Raw genomic sequence first — 17,972 nt, forward strand, 5'->3', positions numbered from 1 at the left:
GTCTCGGGGTTTTAGGGATGTCCACCCAGTATTCCTACTCCTCATTCCCTTTTCGTTTTGCCTCCTGCTCGTGCCGATTCCATAGTTTTCCCACCCCAGTATTTTCTGGGTGACTAATTTGCCTACACTACCTGACTCCAAGCTTTGTAAACTCGCCCACCCAGTCCTTGTAATTTCATCCACCGCCTGCACTGTGAAATCATCTTTCAATCATCTCTTGCCCCATAAAGTCACTTCTCTTCCCCGTCACGCCCCTTTTCTCTTCCAGTTTCTTGAAACTGGAATTCAGTTGCTTTGATACCATAGAAAGCTCAGTGTCATTGTTCCCACACTATTCTTTGCCACGTACAACCTTTTAAAGTTCGTCTGGGTTTGGAGGTTCAAGTTTGGGGAGGGAAGAGGGAACATCCCCCAGCCACTCAATTAAAAGAAAATAAGTGCTCCCACGTATAAACTGTTGACTTGGTCAGGTGTCTTTTGCCTTACATTCTCAACAGCTAGTTTCCTTTTTACTGCCATCTTAGTTTATTCTATAACTTTCCTCCCGTAATCTCATCACCAATAGCGATTTGTCGCGTACTGAATTGGCTTTTGGTTTTCAAAGCTTGTAGAAAATTCCTTACTTAAGGAAAGGTAGACATATTTGAATGTCGGCAGCAAACTCTGTCTTCTTATTCGGGTTTATTATACGCTTTTGAAATGACTTTTATTCCCCCAGCTCTAATCGTTTTAGTAATCTAGAAAACGCTTAAAACCCAGCACATATCTTTTACATTATTCTTATGGTGGCATTTCCTATCAACATTAAATTTTCTTTTGTTTTACCCCTTTGAAATTTGCTGTTCCTTCCCCCCCCCCCCCCCAACACATTTTGACGACTTTGTAAAGTGAGAATAATCTTCCGGCAGGAGAAGTCAGTATTTGCAGCTTCTGATTTAATATCATAGGGAAAGAAGCATATTTCTTTCAGACTTGATTCAAAACTGTTTTTACACCTTTTGTGAAAAGTCAGTTTGCCGTATATCTGGAGACTGTTCATTTCCATTGAGTTATGTTTCTCTTCTTTCACTAGTACTGGACTGTTTTGATTAATGTTATAGTGTCTTATTTTTCAAAATTGTTTACAATCAGCTTGACAATTTCCAGAAAAAAGCCCTGTTGTGATTTTGATGGCGAATGTGTGCCTAAATGTAGAACTACACTTTGGGGAAACGCAGCACCCTAACGATACCGAGTCTTGCCCTCCATGAAGATGGTACATCTCATCGTTTGCTTGAGTTGTTTCAACAGCGTGTTGTAGTTGCAGCGTGCAGATCTTGCACATATGTTGTTAGATTAATACCCAAGTATTTAGTAATCACTTGGAGCTATTGTAAATTATACTGGTTAAAAGTTTAAATTTCTAATTGTCCATTGCTACATATAGAAATACTGTTTTTTAATAAAAATATTTATTTAAAATAAAATTAATATGTTCATAATTAAAAATAAAGGGAACACACTTCCTTGCGTTCAGTATTTTAGGTAATTGTGATTTCCATGAGTAGGGTTACTGAGTATCTTTTGAATATTTGCCTCATTAGAAGCTTCCGTAGCCTTTTCTTGATAGGAATTCCAGTTTTTCTGAATTCTTCTCTTTCTCTCAGGTATTCCGTTTTGCATGCTTCATGAAAGGCAGGGTCCTTATATAAGGCATTAGACATTCTTTCAATGCAGACTTTTCTTTCTGGCATGTTACTACCATGAAGATTCCAGTTTACTTGCAACGTTTGGAAAAATCTTGAACTTGTTTGGAACATCTCTCTTGGGCCTTTTCTCGTTATTTTAGAGAATCAAAACACCTTTTTCGACATGTCTGAGCTGCTGCTCTGTCGGGTCAAACGCCATCTCAGCAACAGAGCTGGAGACACTGGCTTTTATATGTTGACTTTGTGCCTTGCTAACTTCACTTATTCTGGTAGCTTTTTTGTTTTAGATGCTTTGGGATTCTCTACACAGACAATCATACTCTTTGAATAAACTGTTTTATTTCTCCCTTTTGAATCTGTATGCCTTTTGTTCCTTATTGTAACATTAATAGGACAGAGATAAGAGAACATTTTTGCCTTGTTTCAGATGTTAGTAGGAAAACATCTGATCTTTCATCATTAAAGATGTTAGTTATAGGGTTCAGGTAGATGCTTTTTACCAGGCTAAGAGAGTTCCCTTCTTTTCCTAGTTTGCTGAGAGTTTTTATCATGTGTCAATGTTGAATTTTCTCAAGTGACTTTTCTGCATCTCTTGAGGTGATTGTTTAAAGAAGAAAAACACCAATTCTACATAAACATAGAAGAGGGAGGACACTTTTTAACTCATTTTATGGCCAGCATTACCAGACAAAGCATAAACACAAAAACTGAAAACAAATATCCCTCGTGAACACAGATGTGAAAATCCTTGCCAAATTAATAGCAAAGGGAATGCAGCAATGTATAAAAGGATAATATATCATGACCAAAACATTTTGTCCTGGTATTGTAAAGCTGGTTCACCACTGAAGTCGATCAACATAATGAACTATATTAACAGACTAAAGAACAAAACTATTTTTAGATGACATTATTTCTATTAAGAAGATAGAAGATTGTATTACTGGAAACACATTCTTTGATTCAGCTGTTATTGGACTTTGTTCCTAGGTAATCTGAGTAAGCTATAAAAAACATTGACTTATTCACATTAACTAGTATTTGTGGGGCATCTTTTTTAATACCAGGTATCTGAGTAGGAGGTCAAAGTAATGAAGTTGCTATCAACTTCAACTGGTCTACCTGACCGCGCAGCACCGTCCAGTGAGAAATCTCTGCATGAACCTTTGTAAACCACTTTTGTTACATTCGATCAGTCACAGCACCTTCTCCATACACTGCACGAATCTGTCTTTGTGTTTCAGACATGTTTTTATCTTTCTTGAAATAATGAAGCGAAATATGCTGAAAATGTTGCATATCTTCTATCTTCAATGTTAAGATGGCTACACAAAAATCAACCATTTTTGATAAGTTTTTTTTAATGCATGCTGATATGACAGCTGTCACAGTCCAATCTAACAAAATTGTTTCGAATGAAGTTAAAGACAACTAAGCACTACTAGAGCCATCTTACAGAAAAAAACCAAAAGAACTTTTTGGCCAACCTTATATATTTTGTCATGCTTACCTAGAATGAAATCAGTTAAGTAATAGAAAATTTATTTTAAAATTTTAAGCTCTTTTATTCACACATATATTTAAAAGGATAACAGCAACTTGTAGCTCATGGAAAGTTAAGATAATTAAACATCAGGAAGTATAACTTCAAAAAAACTACAGTCTATGATACGCGCAATCATAGTGTTTCTTTTTAGGAGCGTACTAGATTTTCATTCTGATTACGGTTCATGATTTGAGTACAGCACAGCCACATTATGTGTATTTTAAATATTGTTGTGCTGTAAAACCAACAATTTTTTATATAGAAATCTAGAAATATTCCTAATGGTGATTTTATCAGAGAGGAAAAGTATTTTCTAGCATAACATATAATGCCCAAAGGAAAATAAATTTAACTATTGTATTTAGCTTAGATGCTTAGAGTTGGAAAAAGAATTAGGGGTCACCTGCTCAATTATTGCCATAAACATACAAAAATTCTCTAGTTAGTGGATCTCATCTTGGGAAAAAGCCCTGTCATCCTGTCTTCTAGCTACTTTCTCATATCTGTTTCTCTTGTAAAATCTGTTTCTTTTATTTCACAAAGAATTGTCCCTAGGAGCTGTTGCTACTTTCTCATCTCTGTTTTTCCTCTGTTCAATTTAGCTTACTTCTGTCCTCACCAGTTCATAATACCTACTTTTGTTGAGTTTACTAATTGTTAATTTTGCCAGAATCTTTGGTCACTTTCTGTCCCCATGTTTCTTGACCTCAGCAACATTTGTTAAGTAAGCCACTCCATCCTTCTTGAAACATCATCGTTTCTTGGTTCTGTGATCATTTTTCCTCTTTTTTCTCTGACTGCTTCCTAGATTTGCCTTTGCTAGATCATCTCTCTCCCAACTTCTGAGTTCCTCAGAATCATTCTGATCTAGGTTGTTTCATGGCTGATTCTGTCTTGTCATTTGTGGCTTAACTTAAAGTCACCTCCTCAGTCTTTTCTTGATTATGCAGCTAAATTCCTTCCCACTCCCTGAATCTGCAGTGATATTGTGTCTTTATTTTCTTCAAAATACTTACTGCCTTGTGAAATTGTTTACTGTGTGCGTATTACTACTGGAATGTAAGTCCAATCAGAGCAAGGGCATGTCTGAAGTACTAAGAATGGTGCCGGGCCCTCAGGGTGCTCTGAACAAATAGTGAATGGAAGAATGAAGAAATATTGTATGGCTGCTTTCCTGCCCCAGAAAATCTTTCTCAGAATTATCTTTAATGTGGTCATGAATCTTTTACTTGAATATTTTAATGAGCAGTATTCTATATCAAAAGGTGGTTTAATTTTTTATAATGAGTATAGTATATCATATAATTAGAAGAATTTATTTTTATTGAAACAAAATCTGTTTTCCTATGACTTCCTCCAGTTGTCCGTCAGTCTTGCCATTGAAACCATACAGAGTAAATCTAATTGCTCTTCCATGATATTACTAACAATATCTGGAGATAAGGGTCATGATAATTTGTCTTTTTTGGATTTAGTCTTTATTGTATTTTTTCCGCTACCATTTAGTCCCCTAATAGTCCCCTCCCCCCAGCAGTCACCACACTGTTGTCCTTGACCATGAGTCCTTTATCCTTTTTGCTCAATCCTCTACCCCCTAACCTCCCCCACCATCCTAATAATGTAAGTCTTTTCTGAACATGCCTACACCCTAGAGCTGAGATATCTTCCAAAACTTTATCATTCTTGGTTGCCTCCCTTTGAGCTTGCTTTTGTTTGTCATTGTCCTTTATAAAATAGGCCTCCTGGAGTGATATAATTCACTCTGAATAATCTGCGTTGAATATAGTGGGTTTCTGCATTATTCTGAATAATACTTCCTTTTAATAAAATTTTCAATTATAGTTGATATTCAATATTATTTTATAATAGTTTTAAGTGTACAGCCTAGTGCTTAGACTTTTATACAATTTATGAAACGATCCCCCCAGTAAAGTCCAGTACACACCTGGCACCATGCATAGTTATTACAGTGTTATGGACCATGTTCCTTATGCTGTACTTTACATCCTGTGACTATTTTGTACTTCCAGTTTGTACTTCTTAATCCCTTTTTCACCCAGCCCCCCAATGCCCCTCCCATCTGGCAACCTTCAGTTTTTTCTCTGTGCCTGTGAGTCTGTTTCTGTTTTGTTTATTTTGTTCTTTAGATTCCACATATGCATGAAGTCATATGGTATTTGTTTTTCTCTGATGGACTTATTCCACTTAGCATAATATCCGCTAGGTCCATCCATGTTTTCTCGAATTGTAACATTTCATTCTTTTTTTATGGCCAAGTAATATTTCATCTATATATGTACCACACCTTATTTATCCAGTTGTCTATTGATGGGTATTTAGATTACTTTCAAATCTTGGCTATTGTAAATAATGCTCCTTTGAACATAGGGGTGCATACGAGGTCTCTCAGGAAAAAGTCCAACCATTGTTTATATAATGAGAACAGTTTGCACTACATCAGTGTAACCTGGCAGCCAAAGGAAGTGGACTGGAATGTGCATGTATGAACAATGATGATTTCACTGTACTAGTCAGTGGGGGTGGTAGACGCCGTTAAGCGAGCATGTGTATAGTGTGGCTCTCACATTCAAAATGACTGAGCGAGTAAAGCAACGAATCTGCATCAGATTTTGCATTAAGCTTGAACATTATTCAGTGGAAACTATTTAAATAATTCAGAAAGCCGCAGCTATGTGCAACTGGTGATTGGCAGATTCATCACAACAATGCATCACATCTTGTGCAGAGTTTTTTGGTGAAATATCAAATCTCAGATGACTGAGCTCCCCCTACAGCCCAGATTTGGTGCCCTGTGACTTCTGGCTTTTTCCCAAACTAAAAACCACCTTTAGAAGGGAAGAGATTTCAGACAATCTATGAGACTCAGGAAAAATATGGTTAGGCAGCTTATGGTGATTCCAACAAACGATTTTCCAAAGTGTTTTTAACAGTGGACGAGATGCTGGGAGAACTGTGTGAGGCCCCAAGGTGCCTACTTTGAAGGGGACTCAGGCGTCATGTCCTATGTACAATGTTTGTTCTATCTTGTATCTTCTTCAATAAATGTCTCTAGTTTTCATGTTAGGTGGTGGGATACTTTCTGGACAGACCTCATATATCCTTTGGAATTGGTATTTTGTATTTCTTCAGTAAATATCCAGAAGTGGAATTGCTGGGACATAAGGTAGTTCTATTTTTTTTTTTAATTTTTTGAGGAACCTCCATACTATATCCCATAGTGGCCACACCAATTTACAATCCCCACGAACAATACACCCTGTGTCCCCTTGGTCCCCTTTCTCCACATCCTCGCCAACATTTGTTGTTTGTTGATATTTTGCTGATTGCTAATAGCCATTCTGACAGGTGTGAAGTGATATTTCATTGTGGTTTTAATTTGCATTTCTCTGAAGATTAGAAACATCTAGCATCTTTTCATGTGTCTCTCGGTCGGTCATCTGTATGTCCTCTTCAGAGAAATGTCTATTCAGGTCCTCTGCCCATTTTTGTAATTGGATTGTTTGTTTTTTTGGTAAGTTTTATGTGTTCTTCATAAATTTTGGAAATTAACTTCTTATTAGATGAATCATTGGTGAGTATCTTCTTCCATTTTTTTGTACATTTTTTTGTTGTTGATAGTTTCCTTTGCTGTGCAAAATCTTTTTAGTTTGATGTAGTCCCATTTGTTTATTTTTTCTTTTTCTCTCTTGCTTGAGGAGATATAGCCAAAAAAAAAATAATAATAATACAAAGAGGAAAGTCAGAGAGTTAATTGCTTGTGTTTTCTTCCAGGAGTTTTGTGGTTTTGAGTATTACATGTAAGTTTGACCCATTTTGAGTTTGTTCTTGTATGTGGTATAAGAAAGTGTTTTACTTTCATTTTTTTGCAAGTATTTCTTCAGTTTTCCCAGCGCCATTTATTGAAGACACTGTCTTTATGCCACTTTATATTCTTTTTTTCTTAATTCCACATAGAATGTTTTCAGTATTTTCCCATTCTGTACTAAAATAATTTAATTAATTTATTTTTACTACATCTCTATTAAAATTTATTTTACCAGTTTCCAGGTTTTAAGAACTATCCTTTTTTCATTTAACTATTGGTTATGCTCCTAGTTTTTTATTTTATTTATTCATTTAAAACAATTTTTTTAAAAAGATTTTATTTATTTTTATGTTTAGAGAGAGGGGAAGGGAGAGAGAAAGGGAGGGAGAGAAATATAAATGTGTGGTTGCTCTTCGTGTGCCCCCTACTGGGATCCTGGCCTGCAACCCAGGCATGTGCCCTGACTGGGAATTGAACTAGCGACTTTTTGGTTCCTAGCCCGTGCTCAATCCACTGAGCTACACCAGCCAGGGCTATATATTCATTTTTAGAGAGATTGAAGAGGGGGAAAGAAAGAGAGGAAGAGAAACATCGATGTGAGAGTTAAAGATCAATTGGTTGCTTCTCATACATGTCCTGACCAGGGACCGAACCGCAACCCAGGCATGTGCCTTGATGGGAATTGAACCAGCGACCTTTCGGTTCTCAGGCCAGCACTCAATCCACTCAGCTGGTACTCAATCCACACCAGCCAGGACTAATTCAATATATTTCTTATTAAACATGTAGCACCTTATTTTTGACCAGTCATGTTATCCTTACATAGAGTTTCTTCTACACGCAAAGACATGGAGGGGTATTCCCATTAAACAGGAAGGTCTTGTCTTACGGAACCTGCTTGTGAGATGAATAACACTGTTTATGTGACATGGCATGCTTTCCATTGGTTTTGCACCGCAGTTTTTGACCAGAGTGCCACAAGAATTTTTAAAACATGCAATACCTGATTATTTAGTCAGGGGCACTGACCTCTTTTCCTTTAAATTGTCAAATTAAAAAAAAAAGACAGCCAATACAACAGTAGTCATCCAGTGTGAATGCCCTGTCTGAACCATAAATTTATAGGTCATATAATAGAGTTGGTCACATTGCATAGTAAGGTTATGTCTAGTGGGTTAATTCTTGGTACCAGAATTTCTTATATACAGGTATAAGCACCTGATTTTTTATAGTCGCTTTGGAGCAAAATGGGTAGGTAATTACTATTACTATTTTTTTGGTAAATCAATCAAAATTATACCTATTTTTTGTCAGATATATTTTGGCAAAAAATATATTTGTTGGTGTGCTGCAGAATTTTAGTAGTCAGTTTATGTGTGCCATGAGATGGAAAAGGTTGAAAATCACTGGATTAGCAAGATCTTATCTGATGATCTAAGAACATGTGATGATCTAAGAAATACCTGTTCTTGGGTGTTTCTCCCTGAAGAATAGGAGAAAATCAGGGAGAAATACTCTTTATTTTTAAATTTCAGATAATGTTAGGCCAGTAGATACTACAGTGTATTTTTGAGGTAAAGTATAATGATGAATTCTTAATATTTTTTTTTCATTTCCTTTTCTCCTTTTTTTTTTGTCTTATGAAACTTATTTTGTGATGGAGTACTTTTAAAAATCATCAACTTCATTCAGTGCAGACATCTGTTAAGAATTTATTGTGAAATTGATATCATTCTCATTATTATTTTACATTTTTTCTTTGCAGTACATTAGGGCCTGACATTTTTTTTCTTAGTAAAATCTTAATCCAAAAACCACTGTTCTATTGCTACAGTTGTTTTGCCAGATAGAAGAGAGGCAGTGAAGTTGAGTAGGTTTCACTGTGTACCAGAGGTCAGGAAGCCAGTAGCCTACTTACAGTAAACATTCTCTGATGTTCATACGCCATTTGGACTTTCTTGGCTTTCTGTACTCTTTGCTTATTGATATGATTTGTGATATTTACCTATCTATGTTTAAACTTCAGGCATCATTTTTGGTAGGCAGCATAAAATGTGTTGATCTTCTAATAGATAATTATTGACTAGAACTTAGATGCATCTCATTAAGAATCAAGTGCTGGAGATGAGTTTGAACATATCAGTCAAGCCAATGGGTATGAGTTTGGTGAAATCTTGGCTTGTTATGTTAAGACCCAAAGTAATGGATTTTGGAAAAAGTTTTGCTCAATATGTAATAAGGTTTAAATATTTGTTAATTGAGAAAAATATCTTGGTATCCTTCTTATCCTGTTCATGGGAAACCTGCTTCATTCTTACTACATATCAATAATATTTGTACCTTGCTTTCCCTTTTATGTATCAGATACACAGTACTTACATGTTGATTATTTCCTTATTAACACTATATTTTTTCTTCCTTTTACCAGTTTCTGAAACAGTTAGGTCTACATCCTAACTGGCAATTTGTTGATGTGTATGGAATGGACCCTGAGCTCCTTAGCATGGTACCAAGACCAGTGTGTGCAGTGTTACTTCTCTTCCCCATCACAGAAAAGGTAATCGTTAAGTAAGATACAAAGTTCTCAGTAAACGCAAAGTTCTCTTTTATTGTTCGGTTAAAAATTACACTTTTCTTTAAGAACAGAAGACTCCCTTCTTGCATAAAAAGGAAATCTAGGATCAGGGATACCTTAAAAATCTAGTTTTCTTGAAGAGATGATATTTAGATTTTGACTTATAGATTGACAGCAAAGCCCTGAGTTGGTCTTTTAAACTTGGGTAATTTTTCTTCTTTTAAAAAATTCAGTTAGTTTGCCCCACTGGTAGTTTGATGTGATGTTTAATCACATTTTGATGTATATACTATAGAAAAGTATACAGTTTAGAAATGCATGTGCCCTGATTGGGAATTGAACCAGCAACCTTTATGGTTTGCGGTACAGGCTCAACCAACTGAGCCATACCAGTCAGGATTAGAAGTGGTTTCTTAGTTATGGGTTTCAATAGGTGACGTTTGTTTCCTGTGCTACAAGGATCAGCAAAGTTTTTCCCTAAAGGGCCAGATAGTAAATTCTTTCAGCTGTGCAGGCCTTACAGCCTCAGTTACAATTATTCAGCCTTGACTCTAGCATGAAAATAGCCAAACAATACAAAATAAACTGTACTTCTGAAAAGAGGCAGTTGGCCAGATTTGGCCAACAGGTTGTAGTTTGCTGACTCCCTACTTTACTGGAATCTGAAAATTATAAGAAAACAATAGACAAAACAATAAAGTCATCTTTCTACTTTCCCTCTTTTGCTCTTCCTCACTCATTTAAAACATTTTTTAAATTTTTTATTGTTGTTCAATTATAGTTGTCTGCCTTTTCTCCCCACCCCTCCCAAACCCATCTCCCTCCCCCACCTCCACCCTCCCCCTTGGTTTTGTCCATGTGTCTTTTATAGTAGTTCCTGAAAACCCCTTCCCCCCTATTTCCTCCCCATTCCCCTCTGGCTATTCTTAGATTGTTCTTAACTTCAATGTCTCTGGTTATATTTTACTTGCTTTTTTCTTTTGTTGATTATGTTCCAGTTAAAGGTGAGATCATATGGTATTTGTCCCTCACCGCCTGGCTTATTTCGCTTAGCATAATGCTCTCCAGTTCCATCCATGCTGTCACAAAGGATATAAGCTCCTTATTTTGCTCTGCTGCGTAAATATACCATAGTTTTTGGATCCACTTGTTTGCTGATGGGCACTTAGGTTGCTTCCAGCACTTGGCTATTGTGAATTATGCTGCTATGAACACTGGGGTGCATAGGTTCTTTTGGATTGGTGTTTCAGGGTTCTTAGGGTATAATCCCAGCAGCAGAATTGCTGGGTCAAAAGGCAGTTCCATTTTTAGTTTTCTGAGGAAATTCCATACTGTTTTCCACAGCGGCCTCACCAGTCTGCATTCCCACCAACAATGTACTAGGGTTCCCTTTTCTCTGCATCCTCTCCAACATTTGTTTGTTGATTTGTTTATGTTGGCCACTCTGACTGGTGTGAGATGGTACCTCATTGTGGTTTTAATTTGCATCTCTCATTGTGGTTTTAATTTGCATCTCTCTGATGGCTAGTGATGCTGAGCATCTTTTCATATGTCTCTGGACCTTCTGTATGTCTTCCTTGGAGAAATGTCTGTTCAAGTCCTTTGCCCATTTTTTAATTGGGTTGTTTGTCTTTCTGGAGTGGAGTCGTGTGAGTTCTTTATATATTTTGGAGGTCAGACCCTTATCTGAGGTATCATTGGCAAATATGTTTTCCCATACTGTTGGTTCTCTTCTCCTCCTCACTCATTTTTAACCTCTGCATAATTTTTAACCTCTTTTTACAAATGGGGCACAGAGACATCAATTTGTTAAAGTTGCACAGCTAATCATGGCAAAGCCAGGATGTGAACTCTGGCAGTCAGATGTAGAGCTCACGCTTTCGACATGCATCACTGTACTGTATTGTTTTTACAACCAGTTATTAGAGATAATGGTCACTGTTATGAATATTGTATGCTTAGAAATAGTGTGAATTTTGTTATTATGGTATGATTTAACAATACAGAAATGCACAAAATAGAAAGTAAAAATCCTCTAGTAATCTTCTACCCCAGAGATAACTTCTTTATGTTTTTGTGTATCCTTTCCGGTTTTTCAATGTGTATAGAAAATAGTTTAAAAGTATAAATGTGAATTTAGTTAATATATTGACCTATAAGCACTCTATAATCATAGATTTCTAAGTAAGAATATGTAAATCTATTTTTTAAAAAGTGCTTAATAGTATTTCAGTAGGGTATCCCATGACATGTTAACCAAATTCCCATAGATAGATATTTAGAATTTTCCAAATTTTACATGGAAGTCCTTTTTAATATTTTCATATTTTGACTATTGACTTTTTGTTTAATAGTATGAAATATTCAGAACAGAAGAGGAAGAAAAAATAAAATCTCAGGGACAAGATGTTACATCATCAGTGTATTTCATGAAGCAAACGATCAGCAATGCCTGTGGAACAATTGGACTGATCCATGCAATTGCCAACAATAAAGACAAGATGCACTTTGGTAAATAATGTTTCATTACTGCCGGTTTTTGCCCCTTGAGGTGTAAGTTATGTTATTGAGCACTAGGTGGTGCTCTAGTTCTTCCTTCAAAGTATTACGTAGCTTCTTTTCCTCCTGTCTTTCATTTATAATGGGATGTATATACTGTTACAACTATTATTCCCATTCTTTGATGGGAATAATGATTCCCATTCTTTGGTAAACAGAGGTTTAACAAAACAACCAAACAAACAACTTAAGCCCTGTCATTTATCCCAATATTCTTATATTCCTGGTTTACCAGTGAAAGGGTTTTACCTGAAAAATACGCAGCATGCTTCTAGTATTTCCACATATCAGTCTCTTTGAGATATCAAACCTTTACAATTTCATCTTCCTTAATATTCTCAGAATCTGGATCGACCTTGAAAAGATTCCTGGAGGAGTCTGTGTCGATGAGCCCTGAAGAACGAGCCAGATACCTGGAGAACTATGACGTCGGTACCTTCTGTCTGTCTTGGTTTCATACGTGGGCAGAGTTCTGTGGGATTGTAGATTCGGTTTGGGGGTTTGTCTTGGAACTGAAGTTTTGGACAATTTTGGATTTTGTCATTTCCATTAGAAAAGGCATTTTGTACTTCTCAGGTAACAGTACTGAAATACACATAAGTGTTGATAACTTGCCAGTTCTTTTCTATGTCCAGAGCTGAATGAGAGAAAAAAAGCAGTTTGATTTACAAATTTATAAAATATCTTATGGTAAGCTATTTCTTACCATTCCTTCCCTGTAATCAATCCATGCTTGACAATACCCTGTGTGTCTTTCATGGGGAATTTGGAGTAAGGCTGAAGACCAATGGAAAAAAACAGGTTTAAAGGTAGATGTGAGACCATACTCTTGCTCTTTTATCAGCATAGTATTTTTGCATTGTGACGATAGAGTTCACATAATCTAGTTTTAAATGATTGTACCATTTCATAGAATTTTCTTAGAATAGTATTTAAATTTTATTTTTGGAATCTATTTTTCTTTTGAAAGCACTTTACCTTTTTTAAAATTTATTTTTCAATTGCACATGACATATAATATTATATTAGGCTTTTTACCTTTGGATAACATTAATTAAATTATAAGAAGCAGGGTAGTTGTGCATATTATTTGGCTAGAGCACAGGTGGCAAACACAAGGCCCATGGGCTGAATCCGGCCCTCTACCTTGTTTTATCTGGCCCGGCACCTTGTTTCTACCTGGTGGCAGTGCTTAGCTCCTTGCTCCTAGTTAAGGAGTAGTTACATTTATATAGTCTTAAAATTACATTCGGCCCTTTGAAGGCAACCAAGAGGCTGATGTGGCCCCCGGTGAAAATGAGTTCGACACCCCTGGGCTAGAGCAATGCCTTATGCAGTTTGTTCCCAATAAAACCATCAACTAGATGATGTTTTGCCATTGAATATACATTAATTATTTTAAGTTGTTTTCTTCTTAAAAATCTTGCAGAGCTCATAAAACATTTATTTTACATAAAAACAAAATAAACAACACAGAAGTCAACAGTAATCCCACCAATAAGAGATAGCCACCATTAATATTTTTTACAGGGAACATATATGTATATACACAATATTTTAAAGTGAAAATATGATCACACTGTAATATTGTTTTATAACTTGCTTTTTTCACTTAACTTATCACAAACGTATTACATACAGTAAGTATATATTTGACATCATCATTTAATGGCTGCATAGCTTTCCATTGAATAGTATTTTGTGTAAGCAGTAATTTATTGTCATAAATTTAATATTTTTCTCTTTTTCACTGTTTTAAAAAATACTAAAAGGTATATCATTGCAGCTAAATCTTTGCAAATATCTGTAATTATATATGCTTATGTACAATTATATGTAACATACGGACTTCTAGAAGAGAAGTTGCTGGATCAAACATTTTGCATGTTCTTAAGGCTTTGATACTTACTGCCAAATTGCCATGCATTGAGGATGTACTTTCACCTGTAATTTACTACTTTGCCTATTTCTTTTCATCGTTGCTAACAGTAGGTATTACAAGAGCGTTTTTTTCAGTTCCAGAAACTAAACTCTCTAGCTTCTGATAAATGCATGCTTTTTGCTCCACATTCTAAACTGCTGACTGAAGCTGCATGACTAAGCATAGATACAGCCAGAGCTGCAGAGGAGCATGCAACCTGGAGACACAGATCAGCTAAGCTTCTTCTGTCTCTGTCTGTGAGATGCTTACTTTATTCCAGTCTCAGTTGAATAAAGTGTTAAGTGTTAGTTCTAACAATTAAGTTAAGTGATTCCCACTTACACCTGGAAATTACAAATAATCCAATATTCAGTATCCTAAGTCTTCAGAGATTTGTTGGTTGGAAAGTATAGCCATTCATTTAGCTACTCAGAATTCATTCTTAAATATTTAATATTAAACTTTTCCTAAATTTCCTCCAGTTTGTTGTTTCATCAGTGTTTTAGATGTTAAAATTTAATATTGTTGTTTTCATTTAAAAAGTGGGATATAGTTATATTTTTTCCTATTAACTCCTTGTATTCCTATTACAGGCTATTCGAGTTACTCATGAGACCAGTGCCCATGAAGGTCAGACTGAGGTACTTCACATTTTTCCAAAGTTTTCTTACCATGTGTAAATTTAACCACAGTGTTGTTGTGTAACACGTAGTTTTATGAAATTACTTGGGCTTTTTTTTCCCTTTTGAAGGAATGTGTTTCTGTTAAAAGGAGTCCCAAAGCAGCGTGAGAACACGTTTGGACGAACTGTTGACATGCATGTTGGTATGGGCATCTCAGTTTGTCTAGTCACTGGGAGAGACTGCTGATTGTGTGTTGTTTGCTTCAGGTGCCCGAAGGCCAGTGACTTCCCTCTCTCAGCCCTTTTCAACCTTTTCCATCTCAAGGCACATATAAACTAAGACAGATTCTGCAGCGCACCAAAAAGATATAACACTTTTTGTCAATCTGACAAAGAAATAGATACAATTTTGATTCTACTGGAATCAAGTAGTACTGGATGGCTATTGTTTTGTTGGCTGTTGTCATTCTTTTAATTTGACAGTCTAAGGGAAAAGAGGTCAGTGCCCCTGACTGAATAGCCAGGTATTGCATATTTTCAAAATTCCTGGGGCACACCAGTGTGCTGTGTGGCACACCAGTTGAAAATCGCTACCCTAGCAGATTGTTTTGACTTGCATGTATTTTGAGAAAAATACCTGCACTGTAGTACGGGTAGATAACCTGTATGGCTTTCAACAGTCTTTATCACACCCAGCTTCTGTCAGAAGGCTGCATCATTCTCTTTGCTCAGGGACTCTGTTCTGGGGCAGTGTGATGGTCTTCACCATCTTTTCCTTAGCGAGTTCTTCAGCTTGGTTGCCTGCCTTCTCCTTCTCTCACCCTTCTTTTTCATTCCATTGGTTTCTCTTTACCTCTTTCCATTTCTTCTTTTTCTTCCCCCCAAACCTCTCTCTTCCACTCTTGGGGGAAGCCTGTCAAAAGGTATCAAAATGAACAGAATTTAACTAAAGTCATTTGGTGTATTTATAACATATTTAAGTGTTAACATCAGAAAATTATACATATTTTTCTTTTTCATCCCATGCGTGACTCGAAACCATACTTTTTAAGGCACAAAGCTGCCATTGCCTTTATATTTTAACAATACTTTTAAAATACCTGATTTAAAAGTAGCAAACTTAGCCCTGGCCGGAGTATCTTGGTTGGAGTGTTGTCCTGCAAAGTGAAATGTTGCAGGTTCCTTTCCTGGTCAGCACATCCGTGGCTTGTGGGTGCGGTCCCTGGTCAGGGCACAAAGGGGAGGCAACTGATCGATGTTTTCTCATAGCAGTGTTTCTCTCTCTGCTTCTGTCTCTCCTTTCCTCTCTCTCTGGAATTAGAATAATAATACAAGTAAAAATAGTGAACTTCAATATTCCCACTATCTTGAAAAAATTTTTAAAGGAGAAAACAATCGGATACTATGGTATAACAACAATTTTTCATAGATCAAACTGGATAACTGTGAATGTTTATAATTAAGCCATTTAGGAATTTAAACATTAATTCTTCCTAATTATATCATGCCTTTTGGGTTGCTCTCAGGTTCTGCTTTCAGAAATATGGACTTTTGGTTTTTTGACTGTTTACACACACACAGACACACTCATGCACGTGCAACATGTCTAAGTAGCTGCAGATTGGAAATTAGTGAAATGCTCTGTTTTTTGAATTGCTTTATATGAACCTGACATGTTCTTAACCTTCACTGTGCTTTGCTTTTCTGTTTTAAATTTATAGGGTTAAAGTTAGCGATGATAATCAGCATGAGATTTGTAAAGTATGAAAACAGTTATTTGTATCGATAATAAAGGAACCAAATTCTTTAAAACATGTTTACTTTTTAAAAAAGTGTCTTTGGGGTGCTTTCACTCGCCACCTTTTTCTTGCTTTATGCAAATGATGGCTTTGATGCCTCATTTTAGATACTGTTCACATTTCTTTTTCCAAATCTAAATTCCTTCATTCCTAAACTAAGATGCCTGTTAGACATCATCTGAATGACCACCAATATTTTAAAATACACATACCCTTGTGTGAATTTATTGCCTTGTGTCTTAAATATTTTCTTCCCTGATTTTATTTTCCTGTTTCTTATAATAGTTCTACCATACATTTTCCCCACTATTACTAATATAATTTGAATTTGCTTAACTTATTGCTTGGAAGATCAGCTGCTTATATAAATTTGTAGTCTTTAATGTTTTTTCTGGTTCTCATTCATCTTTACACAATTGTGCTGGATTACCTTTGCTGAAATGTAACCTGAATCATTTGGCTATTCAGATTTTTCCAGGGCTTCCCTAAGTGCATAGAAAGCAGTGGTTCTCAAGGTGAGGTGGAGGTAGAAGTCAGGAAAACTTTTTCAAACTGTAATCCCATAAGAATTAATTTCTTCTCCTTTCACATCTTTTATAGTTGAAGAACACTGCTAGAATGAGTCGTACTTTTGATGTATATTATCGCCCTAAAGTGTATTGGGGTATTGGGGTATACAAAAAAAATTGGAGAACCATTACCGAAGTATATGTCGTAATTATTCAGCCTCTTTAGCCTAGCTGTATACAAGGTTTTCTTAACACTTGTTCTTTCAATTTTCAACAGTGTTTTCATTTTAAATATTTCTCTCTAGCCATCCCTCACTTTATTGTTGCTATGCTGTGCCTCTTGCAATTCCCTCTTTCTAAAAATATTCCTTCTCTTGATCTCTGTTCTTCCTGGTTTTACCCATCTTTCAAGATTGGTTTTAAATACCACTTTCTTCATGAAGCAATCCATCCCTTCTATGGACTCTTTTACACCACTCATACTAGTTTTATTTTAACTGTTTTCATATTCTTTTTTTTTTTTTTTCATGTCAGATGGGTAGTGTGCTGATGTTGTAACAAGGTTCGTGGGAGGCACATGTCACACAAGAGCGACACCCAATCATCACACTTATGAACTACAAAAGGATCTCATATTCTTTTTTGTTTATTTAAGGTGTATATTTTCTTTTCACATTTTAACAGCTCTAAAATTAGGGTGTGTCTTACTGTTGATGTCATAATTTACGTAGTTGGTGTTATATAATGGTACATCTTATAACCATTAGATTTGGTGCCTCAGATTTGATGAAATGTGGTGTTATATCACCATTACTGTTGGCTCTTGGGCCTAGGATTGCTGTCGGATGCATTGGGCTCGCTCCAAAGAATCCAACACTGTTCCTTGCACGTAGGCACAACAGGTTTATGAATTCGCCAGAATTAGCT

The 17,972-nt window shown here is 36.0% G+C and overlaps 1 protein-coding gene, 1 non-coding gene and 1 pseudogene across 4 annotated transcripts in view; 1 reads left to right on the forward strand and 2 right to left on the reverse strand.

Moving 5' to 3' along the window:
• UCHL3 (ubiquitin C-terminal hydrolase L3) overlaps positions 1 to 17,972 on the forward strand; it is a 45,152-nt gene that overhangs the window by 483 nt on the left and 26,697 nt on the right. For all 3 annotated transcript variants that reach the window (XM_024569039.4, XM_053916494.2, XM_071220221.1), the window contains 4 exons: positions 9,489 to 9,617; positions 11,990 to 12,146; positions 12,537 to 12,622; positions 14,709 to 14,756. In XM_024569039.4, coding sequence (XP_024424807.1) covers positions 9,489 to 9,617; positions 11,990 to 12,146; positions 12,537 to 12,622; positions 14,709 to 14,756 — 420 coding nt within the window. The remainder of the gene's footprint in view (positions 1 to 9,488; positions 9,618 to 11,989; positions 12,147 to 12,536; positions 12,623 to 14,708; positions 14,757 to 17,972) is intronic.
• LOC112313456 (COX assembly mitochondrial protein homolog pseudogene) lies at positions 1,521 to 1,887 on the reverse strand (annotated as a pseudogene).
• Positions 17,574 to 17,674, reverse strand: LOC112313785 (small nucleolar RNA U13). Its single transcript, XR_002975727.2, has one exon. It is a non-coding gene; the product is annotated as a small nucleolar RNA U13 (small nucleolar RNA).

The sequence above is a fragment of the Desmodus rotundus genome, chromosome 13 (assembly GCF_022682495.2).
Source record: "Desmodus rotundus isolate HL8 chromosome 13, HLdesRot8A.1, whole genome shotgun sequence".
NCBI classification, from domain to species: domain Eukaryota; kingdom Metazoa; phylum Chordata; class Mammalia; order Chiroptera; family Phyllostomidae; genus Desmodus; species Desmodus rotundus.